The 15,986-nt window shown below is 40.8% G+C and overlaps 1 protein-coding gene across 6 annotated transcripts in view; it reads right to left on the bottom strand.

The window, feature by feature from the left end:
* smoc1 (SPARC related modular calcium binding 1) overlaps positions 1–15,986 on the bottom strand; it is a 71,720-nt gene that overhangs the window by 14,474 nt on the left and 41,260 nt on the right. For all 6 annotated transcript variants that reach the window (XM_050062885.1, XM_050062883.1, XM_050062884.1 and 3 more), the window contains 3 exons: positions 10,495–10,687; positions 7,525–7,607; positions 727–832 (listed from right to left, as the gene is read on the bottom strand). In XM_050062885.1, coding sequence (XP_049918842.1) covers positions 727–832; positions 7,525–7,607; positions 10,495–10,687 — 382 coding nt within the window. The remainder of the gene's footprint in view (positions 1–726; positions 833–7,524; positions 7,608–10,494; positions 10,688–15,986) is intronic.

Raw genomic sequence — 15,986 nt, forward strand, 5'->3', positions numbered from 1 at the left:
AATCACCCAGCCTGACTATGATTAGGGAAGTAGCAAAATACATCTGATGTAAACTGCTCAAAAGATAAACACAGTTTCACCATTAGTCATAGCTATAACACACCAATAGTGCAACATACACACAAGAATAAACTGGAAATACAGAGGACGTTCACATTAATACATAAAAGATAACACGTTTAATGTGCCTTTAAAACAGGCTGATAAAAGATTCTAATCCTGCATGAAACACTGATATTCGGCATGTGATCACATTACTTCACACTCAAAGAATGGTTCATGATGTTGATTTCCAATAAATAAAAATCTAAAGGTGTGAAACTGGATACGTCAGGCAGATGACCGCATGTTATGAGAGCTCAGCTTGCAATAAAATAATTTAAAATCAATTCTCTGCTTCGCTCTGCAGAATGGATTCGGGCAAGCTCAGTGTGCATTGACATACTCCATATTATGGACAGCTTTAATCCCAAATACCTTCCAGTCCCATCAGTGTATAAAGTTCTAGCATTGATGGAAAGTGAACACAAACCCTGTCAGTGTCTGTGCCAAGATATCTGTGTGTGTGTCAGAGATGAAATATTAGCATTCAATTCAGAAAACCAGAGGGAAGGATTATCTGAGAAAAACCAGAGGTGGTGGAAGTTTTCCATGAACGATCAGCCATGAGCTGTCCTGCTCAGGTACAAGACTCTGGGGTCTTCAGTGGTACATGACTCTACTTACCTCCCACCACCAGAGGGGGCTGGTGAGTTTATGGCTTGCACCATGTCTGTGGTGAGGGCATCTAACAAGCTTGTAATGAATTCCACTTTCTTCCCCTCTGGGCAGCCTGGCACAAATCAAAGACAAAAATACACCAAAATTACCTTCCACACATAATTTGAGTCATTATGGCGCAGTGAAGCTGAAGTGCCTCTACTGCCTCGACACCAGTGAACCACTGTGACAGATGTCAAACGGAAAACGGCTGTTACACTGTAAAAGAAAGCAGGCAAACTTTCACATGGCTTAACAACAAACCAGGTGTAACTGTTAACTGGCTTACGTTTACAATTACTGCTGAATCACTACGAATGTATTTTCAATAGAAGAGAAATACATAGTTAGACCGTTTTGTAAGAGCTGAGAAAAGCAGAGCTGCGGCACATGGCGAGAGGTGGAACAGAAGTGTGTGGTGATGAGAGAGTTTTGTTGAGCAGCGCAGACCTGTTAACTTTTATGACACAATTCTGAACACCTTGGGTAGCTCATTTTAATTGCCCAGATGTATGGTTTTAATAGCACGCTAAACCAGTGCAAATTTTTCCCTCCTAATTGTGTCTCTTAAAGGGAAACTTCAAACGCAGCTGCATAGTAAACTAATCTTCTCATTCTTTTTTTTTTTTTTTTTCAGCCTCCTTGCTCAAGCTTTCTTAGTCAATCCCCTCCTCCCCTTCCTCTGAGCGTTTGTGGCCTCCTTGTTCTCCGCTCTGTTCATGTCTTTTCATTCCTTTTGTGTTGGCTCGGGGGGTTCTGTGGGAGGTGGTCCGCTGCCCTGCCAGGTGAATCCAATTAGCATTTCCTACGACGCGACAAGCTCGGGAAAGCACTGGCTTGCTGCGCCTTAATCCAAGTGTTAAATTGGGGTGTTACGAAGCGCAAGCCGTTATGTTGTATGCTGCCTATGTGGCAAGGTGTCAAGGGCACAGTGTGGTGCAGGGCCACTTGGATTTGATGTTAAAACACATTAAAGCTGCACCAAACAAGGTTACCATCCTTTATTTTTAGCTTTTAAACCATTAAAACAAAGTAATGTTTCACTGTGGTGCATCTTCGCAGATTACAAATGTTTATTACATGTGAGTAGTTTAAATAGAGATTTTTCTTCTCAGTTTCTCCCACCTGAGTTGTCGTAGCGCCTTAAATGCATTATCCATGCGTTTGATAATGCGTTGATTGTGAGTGTGCATGCATGCGTGTGTGTATCTGTCTGTCTGCAACTTGTCTGCCGAACTACTGGACCAGTCATCCCAATATTATGTCTCTACATTTATGACTGTATGCTCAAGGACCTTTCATGGTTGCCGTGATTTACAGTCCTTGGAAAAACCCGCTGCAAGTTTTTCGGAAATTGTTTCGGTTAAAAACAACACACCGTACAGTCTGTTGTAGGCCACATTTTGGCTTTCTTCGTGGCTCAAGAACTGACATCCATGAAAAAGTTTGGTCTTACTTTTAACTCATCTGCAGATTAATTCCAAACCCACTATATTATGATTCACTTCAGTTAGGCACGAGATTAATTAGTTTTTGTTTTGTTAGCTTCTTCGCCATCTTGACTGTAAGGCAACTGGAGCCACAACTCTCCACAGTCCACCTGTCACCTGGTTTTGTTCCATCTGCTGCACGGCGTCATACCACAATGGGAGCTTTTTATAAGCGGGTCATTTTGTCTGCCTGATTCAGGGATTTTATTTGGTCATTTCTCCCTGATATTTGTGCTTCTACCTTAATTAAGTAAGTGGGCAATTAAATGGTTTCTTTCTTTCTCTGTTTTAGTTGTGTTAATTGTTATTTCCTACTTAATTGTACAAGATGAATTAGTCCCCATTTCTGTTCTCTACTGCTGTCTTGACAAAGACTTGCAGATTTTGTTGATTTGGTCTTTTTTTCCCTCTTGATATTTGTGCTTCTTTCTTTCTTTCTTTTGTCTGTTTTAATCGTGTTTACTATTGGTATTTCCTAATTTGTTGTGCTGTAGCCTATAGACGAAGTTAATATCGTTTAAAGTCTAGTTATAGGAAACATGGATCAAAGATTTGTGATTGTGTTTTACTCATTAAAAGTACATTCATCTTCATAATTTTAACGTATCTTCTGAAACATGCTGCAGCACTGCCAATCTGGAAATCCATTGGTAAAAAAATAAAAAATAAAATAAAAATAAATTATTTTTTTTCTTCCTTTATCTCTGGAGGCACAGCCCGGAGTTTTTCGACTAACCGGAAGTGCAAGGGCCTCACGCCCTTCACTTCCGGCGGTGCCCCCAGGGAATCGCCGTGTTGTTTACAATACTTCGGGTAGAAAACCAGCAGAGTTTAGCTATATATCACATTTTTCACGTCACTATATCACCGTGTAGACTAATCTGATGTTCGTTAAGTCTATAAACACAATGACTGAACAAACGTTACTATTTCTGTGTGCACGTAATTAATATGGTTATCGTAGATTAGCTGGGCTAACCGTTAGCTGTTAACGTTAGCCGTTAGCGTTGTCTATAACCATAGACTGTATTAAAAATAAGGTAATAACTCAATAAACGGTCCGTGAATAAAATATTTTTTCCAGTGAATATCTTAGTTACAACATAATTGAGCTAGCAAAGCAGTTTTGTGTTGCTATGTGTGGTATTTATTCAGTTATGGGAAATCACGATGTCTAGAAAGCATCAGTGGCTGCAGCTGACAGGGACAGTTAGCAAAGCTAACATCAGGACGTCATCTGTTAAAAGCCTCCCGTTGCCGGATACGACATGAAACTACTCCAGTTAGCTCAATCATGTTGTAACTCAGACATCCGCTGGAAATTGTTTTTTTTTTTCACGTTGACGAGATGGCATTACTGGAGTGGTCGCTATGGACGTGGAGCTTGCTGTTTCTGTAGGTACACATTTCCTGGGGACACCTGCACGTCTCGGCCGCGCCCCCTCCATTGTGATTGGCTAAAGCGCAGCATCGTTCAAACTCAAAGCCCCGCCCTCCCCCCCTCTCTAGTCGTCTTTCACACAGGGCTGCCGACAGATTCTACAATGTAGATTGCAGAATCTGTCTTGAGAGATTACAGCACTGCTGGAATTATGCGAATTGTCTAGAGTGGCAGCGATGAGCTCGGGCAGCCGAAATGTGTCTGCTTGGTGGAGATCTGCGCTCGACTGAGAGGACTTTCTTTGCCGAGCAACTCTAAGTAAGAAGTCTCTACAAAGCTCATAAAGCTGGGTCCACCAACAATAAAATCTTTTCTTTCTTAAACTGATCACACAGCAGCTGGTTTGGTCAACATAAAATCCCTGATATTTAGTTGTGTTCATACGGCGCCGGGTGTCTTCAAATATAAATGTCACATCTTTGCATTTGCAGAGTTTGTCAGCACAAACAGTCCACCAAAATTAGCAAAATAAACGCCACTCAGACCGTCACTGCTTCATAGATGTGGAAAGTGTAATTTGGGTTTTAGTGTGTGGTGCAATTTACTGTTACCACATTACAAAAATGGTGGGTGCTAAAATTATTTCCAACTGCTGCTTCACCACTGTGCAAAGTGTCGCTTTAAGCATAAGAAACATTATTAAGGATGCTGCATTTTAGTCCTGGTCTTTGTAGTGTTTGACGAGACAATATAAATGGAAGCAAAATTATTATTTTTCACCAAACAATACATTAATGTCAAATTATTTGTAGATTACTAATTAAGATTAAACTATTCACACAGATTTTTCCTAATAAAGGTTTTGAATAAAATCCAGTTCCTGAACCGACTGAACTGGAAGTTAACAGATCCGAGCCTTTGGTCTCGGGGGAAGAGCTCTTACCTGCTCCTCCTGACAGAGGTGGTATTGTGTCACTTTGTGTACAGTGAGATTGAACCTGTAGCTCCATGCTGTTAATAGACTGCCCTCTCAAGCATTCTTCTCTTTTCGCCTTGATGGGATGACCATGAAATATTGTGCTTTGTTGTGGTGGTTCAGAACATCCCTCTACAGTACATAAAAATATCTCCACTCAGCACCCTGTGGTCTCCAACACCCCCAGCAGCCCCCCCACAGCCTCACCACCACACCCCGCAACACTCACACCTTCCATAAAACATGCCACACATCTGCTGCACAGTCAGGAGTCATGCTTGACTCTGTAAACTCACCAGATGGGAATTAAATAAGAGTTACAATGCAACTTTAAATGATGGGGAAACAGAGGGGCAACAAACGTAAGTGAGCAGTAACAAGGGCAGAAGAGAATGAGCCGGGGTTACGACCTCTGGATTAGAGGAGAGTCTCTGATCTTTGCTGCCAGGCAATCCGACACCACAAAGTGTGGTTTGGTCAGTTCTTAATCAAAACCCTCTATCTGGTCAGTTAGTGTGAGGCTGACTGTAACAAATGAAAACAGACATACTTTCTAAGTCCCTGACCTACAATGCTCTTTATTGACCATTTTAATCCAGTGGTTCCCAACATTTTCTTTAAGATGCATCCCTGCAGCTCTGTCAGATGAACTCAAGTGCCCCTTCAGTACACCACCTATCAGGTTCCAAATGTGTTTATTTGAATTTATCATTAATTTGATATTATTTTGCACCATTCACAATATAAGACGAGACTAGCTGATGGCTTGTGGTAGTGCTAGTTCTCGAGTCTTGCGCGAGTTGCCATGTAAACACAGCACGCCTGCAGGGCAGGCTAACTGACCACGGTGAGAAATTATGCTATAAAAGTGGAGTAAATTACGTCATTTCAAGTCAATTTTGCATGCCGTGGCTTAAGGGCACTTGGATTACGACGGACGGGCCGTTCTGACGTTTTTGAAATGCATTAGTGGAGTTTTATTACATTTTCAAAATGTGGGTTCCATGCACTTCAAGTGTAGCTGTTATTCCAGCTAGCTGTTATCCTCCAATACCCCGAACGAGTTTTGTGGATTAAAAACTACACTGGACTTCTTGTCGGCATGAGGGTCAGAAAGTACTGTCTGTATTTTCATTCTAAAGTGGCCTTTTCCTTTAAGGTTAGTTTGGTTACGTTTGCCTTTGTATATTGGTGGCAGAAGCCATTTTAAACATTCAGCCATTATTTTTAGTTAACTATTTAACTAACTGCATATTTATTAATTTCAGTAACTATTTTAGTCATTTGTCCATTACTTTTAGTTAGCTAACTGTTTGAACAGTATATTCATTACTTTCAGCTACTTTTTCACCATTTATCCATTATTTTTGCCTGAAACGCTGAGGCGAAGCCATAAACAGGACACACCCATTGGTCGGAGTGTGTGATGACATTGGTGATTCCCCATTGGCTGTTGATCTTTTGATATGAAGAGGCGCTAACACAGCCATGGACACTGACAGTCTTCTACTGCTGCATTCCTCACTGTCTGTAACCAGTGTGGCATGATAGCATGGTGGAATTAGCAAGCTAGCTAGCTAATTAGCCAGCCGATGGGGAAATAGAAGTTTTGGCTGAGAAAAGAGAGAATCACCTCATTAATTTGTTAGAGGGATAGTCGTGTCTGTATGATATAAGGCCTTATTTAATCATTATTGACTATTAACAGTAGAGCTTGGCTCTTATAGTGGCCGAAGGCTGTGCAGCCTTCATTTATTTTGCGGGGAAGTGCATCCCCGAATGCAGCTAAGAAGGGGAGACGAGGGTTGTGATCAATCCAGAATGGAATTTGAAAGGAGTTTGATCAGCTCTAGAGGACGCAGGTCCCTTCTGCTGTCTTGGTGTAGCCTACTGTTCTTCATTTTATCATGTATTTACATGAAATTTTGGGCTGGACCGCAACAACAGGGCTAGCTCTGTAAGCAAAAGTCAGGGTGAATGCCGAATTCTGTAACTGGGTATAAGCTGGCCACTTCCTTTTAAGATTTAAGAGTCCCTGTTTCAACATAGAAGCCATCTAGTGTTTTATAAACGGTCCAGCCATATACTCTGTCTTGACGTAGTCTTGTTAGCTAATTGTTCAGACTTCGCTGCTCGCTTGCTAACTAATTTTCACGCATTGCTACACGATGTGTTGTGCATTTATATATATATTATTTTTTTTCCCCCCCATTTTCCATTTAATTTTTTATTTAAATGTTTTCAGATTAGTTGAGCTACACCACAATATTTTCATGAGCTCCTGGTAACTGCCGCAGTACCCCTGGTTACAAGTCACTGCTCTAAACCTCTCCCCTGGCAGCAATTGTCCAATCAGCAACTGTAACTGAGCACAGCAGGTCAAACTTTGGATTTCTCTACATGCTGTAATGGTGTTCATGCGGCTGTAATAAGAGAGATACTCCGTATGAAAAGAGTTTGAAGGGTGGTGTTTAGTTTCTTTTAACCTTTCCAAAACAAAAAAACTCAGTGTAGGTTGCCAAACTCAGCCTGTCTCACTAACTGGCTCGCTACATACAATATTAACCTAACGTTACTTCTACCTGCAACCAGTTTGTGTGATTCCATGTTAAAAAAAAGCCTCATTCATGGCACTGTGTAGTATTTCACTGTTGTTTGGAAACTGGGCCTGGATGCCGTCAGTGTTTAGGGTAACATTGTTAGCTCTGTCCTGCTCCTGACTGGATTTGGGAACATTTACACTCCAGCAGCTTCATCTAAACTGAGTATTGGAGATGGCTTTACGTTTGCCAAACACATTGCTCATGGATATTCGATGCTATTTAATATTTAAGCATCCTCATTTGTTAAATATGAAGTTTGACACAAGACAATATATTTAATCCAGGAATGTTACTGCAGTGAAAAGTGGAGAAAACCTGTCAGGTCTCTGCCTTGGAAGGGATCTTCAGTGTCTGAGACGCGAGATCGAGCAGCGCCGTCACACTCGGGCGTCTGGTACCTGTTAAACAGAAAGGAGAGGACAGTGGGAACATGGCTGCATGAGACAGAAGGAGAAAAGAATAGAGCTTTCTCAGCAATGTGTGAAAAACCTGAAACATCAAAAGAGAAGCTCGTGACAAATTTGATCAGAAAAAAGCCTTGAACTGAAAACAAAAACACCATCAAAGATTTTCCCCTAGGGCCTCGGAACAATCTGATGTCGAGCTTAAAACCAGGAAAAGAAATATCTTTGTGTGTCTTAATTATGAAAACTCTTCCAAATCTCTTCACTGTGTGCACTCGTACACATTCATGCTGTTCTGACATCTTAAAACTACAAAATATTGTTTTTGGGCTTTGTTCTGTGTATTCACCATTGATCTGTAAAGAATTATTGACAATGATTACCTTCTCTTTTTAAAAAAAGACTTAATAAATAAATTTGATTTGACGTGCACATAGCTTTGTTTCAGAGCCATAACAAACTGTTCAGCATTATCCGTGGCATGACTCGTTTTCTCCTGGCTATTGTATCAGTGGCTCTTGAATAGGATGGAAAATTGAGCATGTGTGTCTCATTTGGCTTTCTTTTTTTTTTTCAAAGTAAAAGCAAGTTGTCATTTCTTTTTTCACAGTCTGCAGGGCCACTGATCCAAGAAGGGATGTCTGATGCATGACTCTGCACATTGCTGTCCAGAGAAAAGAAATTGGGACGAGTGACATAAGGGCTAGTCCAAAATACAATAAATTCTTATGTGGAGAAATAATCGCCTCAAGGGTGAAATTCAATATCTCTGAAATGCAGAGGAGAATTTGGTCTGTGTAAATGATTTATTTTAGGGTTTTTAGGGGCTGTCAGTTATAAATACACTGTATCTCCTTTATTTGAAACTAAGCTGCATTGTCCTGTATTTAATCTGTAACAAGGCCACCAACTAACTCTCTGGTCGTCTGTACCTCATCCTGTAAAACATGATCCCTGTTGTGGAGAGAGAATAATGATGCTCCTTCAGGAACAAAAACAGCTCATCTATTTACCGCTGCATGCTGACAGTTTCTCAAACATCCAATCTCTTCCCCTTTATCTGTCGCTGTGTTCTAAGTTGTAATATTCACATTATAGATAAAAATCATGAAACGATTCTAAACAACCAAAATGAGCAATTGGCATCATTTAGTCAGCATTTTTGTCTCCATCCCCGGGACATTCACCTCTTGAAAAAACCCCCCAAAAAAAACCCATTGTGCCTCAGCCATTTCCCCGAAAGCAATATAAACAGCAGCAACTGCACTGAAAACAAACGTCATACCAAACTCTGAGTGTTTATGGTCAGCTCAATGATTTTCCCATCAGGGCCTGAAGCTAATTATATTGCCAACTGAAATCAGCAGCAGCAGCTTGGATCCAGAATTCCTTAAGAAAATTAAGGGTTTCACAGTGAAAGTAGTTGTCAGCCATTAGCTCTATGAATATTGATGTAGGTTTGTAGGTCAGGCCATCCCTTTAGTGCAGACTGAAATATATCAACAACTATTTGATGGATTCTCATGCAGTTGGGTACAGATATCCATGATTCCCAGAAGATTAATCCCTGACTTTTCCTTTAGCGTCACCAGAAGGTTAAACTTCATTGTTTCGCTATTCAACATCTACTGTACTGAACTGTACTTAAAGGAACAGTGTGTATGATTAAGGGGGATTAAGTGGCATCTAGCGGTGAGAATTGCAACCAATTGAAACTTCTCCTGGTTAGAATTCCTTCAGTGTTCATTGTTCAGGAGGTTTTTAACCAGGAGCCTAGTTATCTACAGAGGTCTCCTCCTCTTCAAAACAAACAAAACAATGGGTGATTTAAACCAGAGAAACACCAAATAAAGCAGTTTCAAGCCACAAATCAGTTTTTCTCCTACTCTGTTTGGCACAGTGGCGACGGCTGTTAGTCTAGCCCCAGCTAATCTGTGCTCACCTTTTTTCTCTGTTAACTTAAGATCAAGACAATCAGGAGGTTTTAAACGGGAGCCGAATTATCCACATAGGTCTCCTCCTCTCCAAAACAAAAGAACCAGTGATTTAAACCAGTAAATACACAGAATAAAGCAGTTTTACATTAACAAAATCAGTGTATATCCAGTGTTGCCCGTCGTGGAGAGGCTTCTTATTACACTGGCTGATGCAAAAACGGGAATGGCCCTAACTAGAGCTAGTGTCTAGTTTGTCCATTCTGGGTTACTGTAGAAAATGGCAGTGTGCAATGTGCCAATCTCAGTAGAGGAGGACCTGCTCTGTATGTAGATATTAACGGCTCATTCTAGGGTAACGAAAACGCCATGATTCTCTAAAGAAAAAGTACTGCCATTCGTATGTTACAGGCATTCATTTCCCCTCTCAGAATTGAATCTAATAAGTGTGGCGATCCCATAACGTTTCATCTAGTGGCATCGTTGAGTCAAAGTTTAACTTTGTCAGATACCTTGCTTTATGACTATATACTGCAGGGACATACATGTCAGCCTCACCCATAGTTGTGTTTACTCTTAGTTAGATAATGTTAGAATGCTAACAAGTGGAACTAAGATGATGGTAAACAAACTTGAATACGGTAACATCAGCATGTAGGCATTATTGTTTTGAGCATGTTAGCTATGGCTGTAGACTCTTAAAATAAAATTCACAGTCTTAACTGCCAGCAACACCTTAAAACAAACTACTGTATGTCTGTAGCAACGGCACAAACGGTAGTAACGGCACCAAAATATGCAGTCCTGCTTGTGCTGTCAAATGTGTTGTACAGCACTGGTACCAACAAAAGTATTCCACCTGTCCTGTCACCAGGATATCAAAAAGCCATTTTCACTTTGGAAGAACAAACATTACTTTAAGTGCCATCTCTGTAAACTCGTATTACCTTGTGGAGGTGCCGGGAATGGGCCGCCCTGTGTCCACCAGAACACACCAGCAGTAGCCTGTAGACTGGTGGCACTGGACCGGTTTGTAAAGGCCTCCAGGCCCACAGTCTGGAATGAAAATGGCCTCGCGAGGATTCTGCCGAGCCTCGTCCAGTGCGCTCTGTCGCTCCTGGTCACAAGAGGGAACTTTCTCTAAAACCATGAGAAACACACTCAATACAGAGCAACCACAATCAAGGAAACCAGAAACACACACAAAAAGTATTCTGTCACAAAATTAATAGGAGATCATATATGGTTATTGATATACTTAGACCTGATTCAGAATGCTCATGTCACAGCTTCACTTCAAGTCACTATTTGGAAGCTAGTTGCCCAACCTAGCGATTAGCTGTCAGTCAACTGAAATAATTGTCATTGTCCAGCTACTTGTTAGAAGAAAGTTTGCTCTGTAGCATTTATAATTTTTCAGGTTTCTTTATAGACTGTTGCATATTTAGGGATTTCTATTTCTGTTGCTGACATGGCTGTCACGTCTGTTTTGTTGTGCTGTTGTTTGATAAGTTACTGTCTAGGATAAAATTTTCCTCTCCTCTGGGTTGTTTTCACCAAAAGGACTGAGCTTCAAAAACGTTCCTGTAGAAACCTGCCGAGGTCACATATGACACTATCCACCACCTGTGTCATGGACACAAACTAACCTCACCAAGCTGTATCAACCATTTTGTATCCAGCGACATGTTCAACTAGTCCACGTGAAGTACATTAAAACTCGAACTAGTCCTTCCTCAGGTTGTATCAGTAAATTTTTACCCACCACAATCTGTCATATCTGTTCAACAACAGCCGCTCGGCCCCTCGAGAGATGCTCCTGCAACACCTTATCCCACCACACTGTATTTACATTCACATCCATTTAGTCCATCGCTCACTCTTAAGCCAAGTACAACAGAGCTGCATGCTAAACTCGTTACCATGGCGATGAAGTGTGCTTTTACCGCTCCTGATCCATTCTTCATTTTACATTCAAGTGCACTGTGAAGCATTGAACCACAATAAGAGGGTGACGCTAACCGTTTGGAGTCTTTTCTGCAGGGTGGTGACGCTGTATTTTCACATTGTGGAGCTGATTAGAGCCACAGCGGTGCCGGTAGTCTCAGCTCACACACTTCCAGTAACCAAAGCATAATTAGGACAATACGGCACAGACGCTGCATGATTCAAGACAACATCAGGAGAGGGGCTTGTGGAATTACACAAAGGACGAGAATATGTTTTGCAGCACAACAGTGGTGGAAGAATCCTTCACATCCTTCACTTAAAATAGCCATTATCATCATTTCTATATGAGCACTGGATCAAATGATTACTTGTGTGTGAAAGGGGGCTTCTACTACTACAATTATCACCTGAATCTGCCATTTCAGTGTCATTGCTCTCACCAAACTTGTGTCCAGGTGATGAGCAAGTTTAGAAAGTAAAACATGTAGCAGCTAAAGAGCCTGATAATATTTCCAAGAGTTAATGGAGACCAAACTTAGGCTAAAAGGAGAGTGAATATTTGTGTTTATCTGGGTTGCAGAAAACCACTCAAAATAAATGCTAATTTTTCTTCATGTCTGCTTTGTGTGTAAATAGCATTTTTTAAGCTTTTTTGCTGCCCCCAAGTGGCCAAAAAAATCCAACCAATGCAACTTTAAAGGGATACAGATTGCAGACCCGCTATGTGTCATACCAATGTGGGTACAATGTGTAAATAAACTATGGTAAACCTCTCTCCATCTTACCAGTGCCCAAATCTCCCTGCTCATCTCTCGGCTCAAATCTGCTCGCAGACACATTTCACATTATCCAGTGGATTTTCACTGGCTGTTACTTGAACTACAGATTTTTGCTTCCATATTTTCACATACCCACCACAAACACAAAGAGTAAAGAAATTCAGACCAAACTTGGATGAAACAGTAAAACTAGGCCGTGCTAATCAAATATAAACCAAGAGTTTATTACTGTTACCTATTTCTCACCTAAAATGTCTTCAGAAAACATAATTTAGAGAACTGTTTGAGTGTATTTTGAGATCTTTTGTTACCATCCATCTGTCATATTGTTACCTGTGTCAAAACAGAGAAGCCCGCATTACATCACCCATCAGCGGGAACGTTTATCGGCCCAATGCAGCGTAGTGCATTCTGGTAGTTGTAGGTTTTCTCCCTTTTGAGAAAAATCAAAGTCCGCAGCCCTTTTCTCAGTTTCTCTGGTCCACCAGTTTTGTACAAATGTATTTGTCTTACTACAGCATAAACAGCCCAGTCTCATTAAGCTGTGTCATACTTATTTAAGACTACACTTAATTTTCTAAAATTTAACAGTTTTTATGCAGTTTTACCTAGAAAAATTAAGCATTCAGCTCATCTGATCACTTCATATTTTCCCTTCTTCTTGCCCACTGAGTCTGAGGCTCTTCCTTGCAGTATTTATATTGGCCAACCTGATACTGTATGTCACCCTAACTCTAAGACAGCATACTGCATGAGTGCGACAAGTGCTCACCACAGCAATCTGAAAACTGTACATGCCATACCAAAAGGGAGTAATATACACCCTTAAATCCATGGCACACACAGGCACAGTGCTAATTGATCTCAAAGTTGATCTTTAAACTTAAAAGCTGTCTTTCTCTTAATGTCAATTTTTAGTTAAAATTGATGAGTCCTGCAGGATTTCATGAAGAATGATACAGATATTTTAAGTAGAGCACCAGGAATACATTGACTAGTTTTATTTCACAAAAGATGATCTCCATACCTTTGTCACCCTGCATATTAATGTTAATAAAGGATGGAGATGACAGTGGTGGCAGGTTCAGCAGCTGACCTGAGGCCTATGTGTGTGAGACTGTGTTAATGTTACCTGAGTACCGCTGCCAACAGAGAACTTAACTTGTCCCTACACCAAAGGAGTTTTTCTCCTGCAAAGACTCACACTCAAGTGTTCTTAGCGCTGCGCCGTGGCTCTGGTCCTCGCCAAGGTTCCTTCACATCCAAATTATTTAGCACTGTTTATTATACAGAGGTTATGCTGGCGCCAGGCGCTAGGATTCCCAAAAGAAAATTGTTTTTATACATATAAATGGAAAAAGGCTGGACGCTCGCAATGCAATCCTCTCAGTTTTCTGTGGAGTTGAAATTCAATCTACAACTTCTTTGCCTGCCTTGGACATCCGCATCGCTGCTCTATTTATTTTTTATTTTGTTTCTTTTATTTCTCTTCCTTTGGCAGGAAAGGAATGATGAGAAACACAAACCCTCAGAAAACAAATATTGTCCTGAAAAATAAAGAAACCCACACAAGTAGATGTTAGGAACAGTTGTACCAATTAACTTGTTGTTGTGGTAATTTATTTCTTCAGGGCAAACTGATAATGGACAAAAGACGAACATCTGCAGTGTTTTTGATGAGAACAGACGCATTCTATTTTATGCCTTTCACTTTGGCCCTCGTCCTCCAGGCTTCGAGCCAAGTGAAACTATTTTTAAATTGTCTTCTCCTGATTTCTCAGTTTCTGTCTTTTGCTTCTTTATCATACACATTTTATCTCTCTTTCTATCCCTTCCTCCCACCCCTCTAAACCTTTGTTTCTCATTCCTTCACTTTCCTTTTCTTTCTCTGCTTCTCTTTATCCCAATACCCTCCTCTCTGCACCTACCCCCCCACTCCACCCAGCACTCTCTCCTCTTCGCTTCACTCCAATGGCTTTCAGCTGTGGGGTAATCACTGCAATATTGTCTCTAGCAAGCCTTCTCTGCAGTTAAAATAGCGGAAGTGTTAGTAATAGGGGAACTCTGTGAATAGGTATGTAGGTGCATGTGTGTGTGTTTATGACCCAGAGTGCAGCAAAACCAGAGATGATGGAGAGCTGACTCATAAAATGGATACATCATTTTCAGCACATCATTTGTTAGGATGTTTGGTCCCAACACGTTCGACACTGTCATCACTTATCGGGCTGAAAGTAAAACACAAGTTCATGCCGCCTCAAACTTTACATACAGATGGTATTAAAAGAAACAAAATCCCTTTTTAAGACTGCTGAGTTTTATACAAAGTTGTGATCTTAAATGACATGATCGCATTATATCCCTTTAGTGTTTTGTTTTTCTTTTGTTTCCCTCGCCGCAAAAGGGGGAGTTAGCGGTTAGCGAGTTTCTGGTTCTCCACACTTTTATAAATGAGCTGCATGACAGGGCGCTTCCCCCTCCTTACAACATTGGAACAACAGCATGTCAAAGTCTGGCAACAAAGCATCCTTTTGAAAAATGGACTTTGCATCACTTTGCCTAAGCAAACACATTTCACTAACACAATCTCTGCATCGCTCTAAATCATAATTATGGGGTATCCAGAGACACAGAGCCAGTAAATGAATGGCGTACTTTATGTGCGCGCAGGAGGGCTGCTTTCTCAGCACTCAGGTTTTCCAGCATGAAGGGAGAGAAAGACAGAAAGTTTAAATATTGAGGATTTGTTGCAACAAAGCTTCTTTTCTTTGAAAGCAGTTTTAGCAGGAAGAAAAAAAGCAATCTCTGTGTAATTATCTCAGGCTATCTCTCCTGTTGTCTGCTTGCACTCTCAGACTCTCTGGAGTTTGGCCTAAAACACTTCAAAGAGAGAGAAGCAAACTGCCCAGTAACACAAGACACATGCAAACTCACACACCAGTTATGGAAGAAGTATTCAAATCCTTAGCTGAAGTCAGTCTAAATTCTACTGTGTAAAAAGCAGAAGATTAGGTTTAGTTAGTAATAGACAGGTTATTGAGGATTGAATTCATTGATTCGTTTGTCTATAAGATGTCACAAAATTGAAGCATTTTCCAGTCGACCCTTCACTTAGTCCCGCCCCCTTTAGTTATTGTTGTCAAGCTTTTGTACTTGGCATGTCAATACGGAGGTTTCAACAATATTAATGAGAGATACTCTGAAGGAAATAATAGCAAATGTCTGGAATAAATGTTCTGCAGGTTAGAAAGAAATAGACAGAAATGACAACAAAATGCATTTGAGAGCTACATTCACAATATAATTTGTCACCAGAGTATTGTGAATGAGGAGGACATTAAAATAAGGGCTGCCCCCTGCAAGTCGGAGTTTCCAATCATCAGTTGGAGACCTCTCAGTTGACTGAGACTGTTTCAAGTTAAGCAGTCATGTTTATTTGTTTTGTTTTGTTTTGCCTTTTGGTGCCTGGATTTTGCTGCACAGTGAGCGCTTCTCATTTCACCCTGATCTTTGATATAGGTAGCTGCGTACAGGCAGGTAGCTGCCTGAAGGAGGACAGGCTTTGTCCGATCAGACTCCGAAATAATGTTATCTTATGCCTTCTGCTTAGAAGTGGTGAATTTACAGCTCACAGCAACTTAATTCAACACAGTGTCTGGCTTTTGTTAGATATCGAGTGTCGGCAGAAAATGTTGTTGCACATTTCCAAT

Source organism: Epinephelus moara, chromosome 14, assembly GCF_006386435.1.
Source record: "Epinephelus moara isolate mb chromosome 14, YSFRI_EMoa_1.0, whole genome shotgun sequence".
Lineage (NCBI taxonomy): Eukaryota > Metazoa > Chordata > Actinopteri > Perciformes > Serranidae > Epinephelus > Epinephelus moara.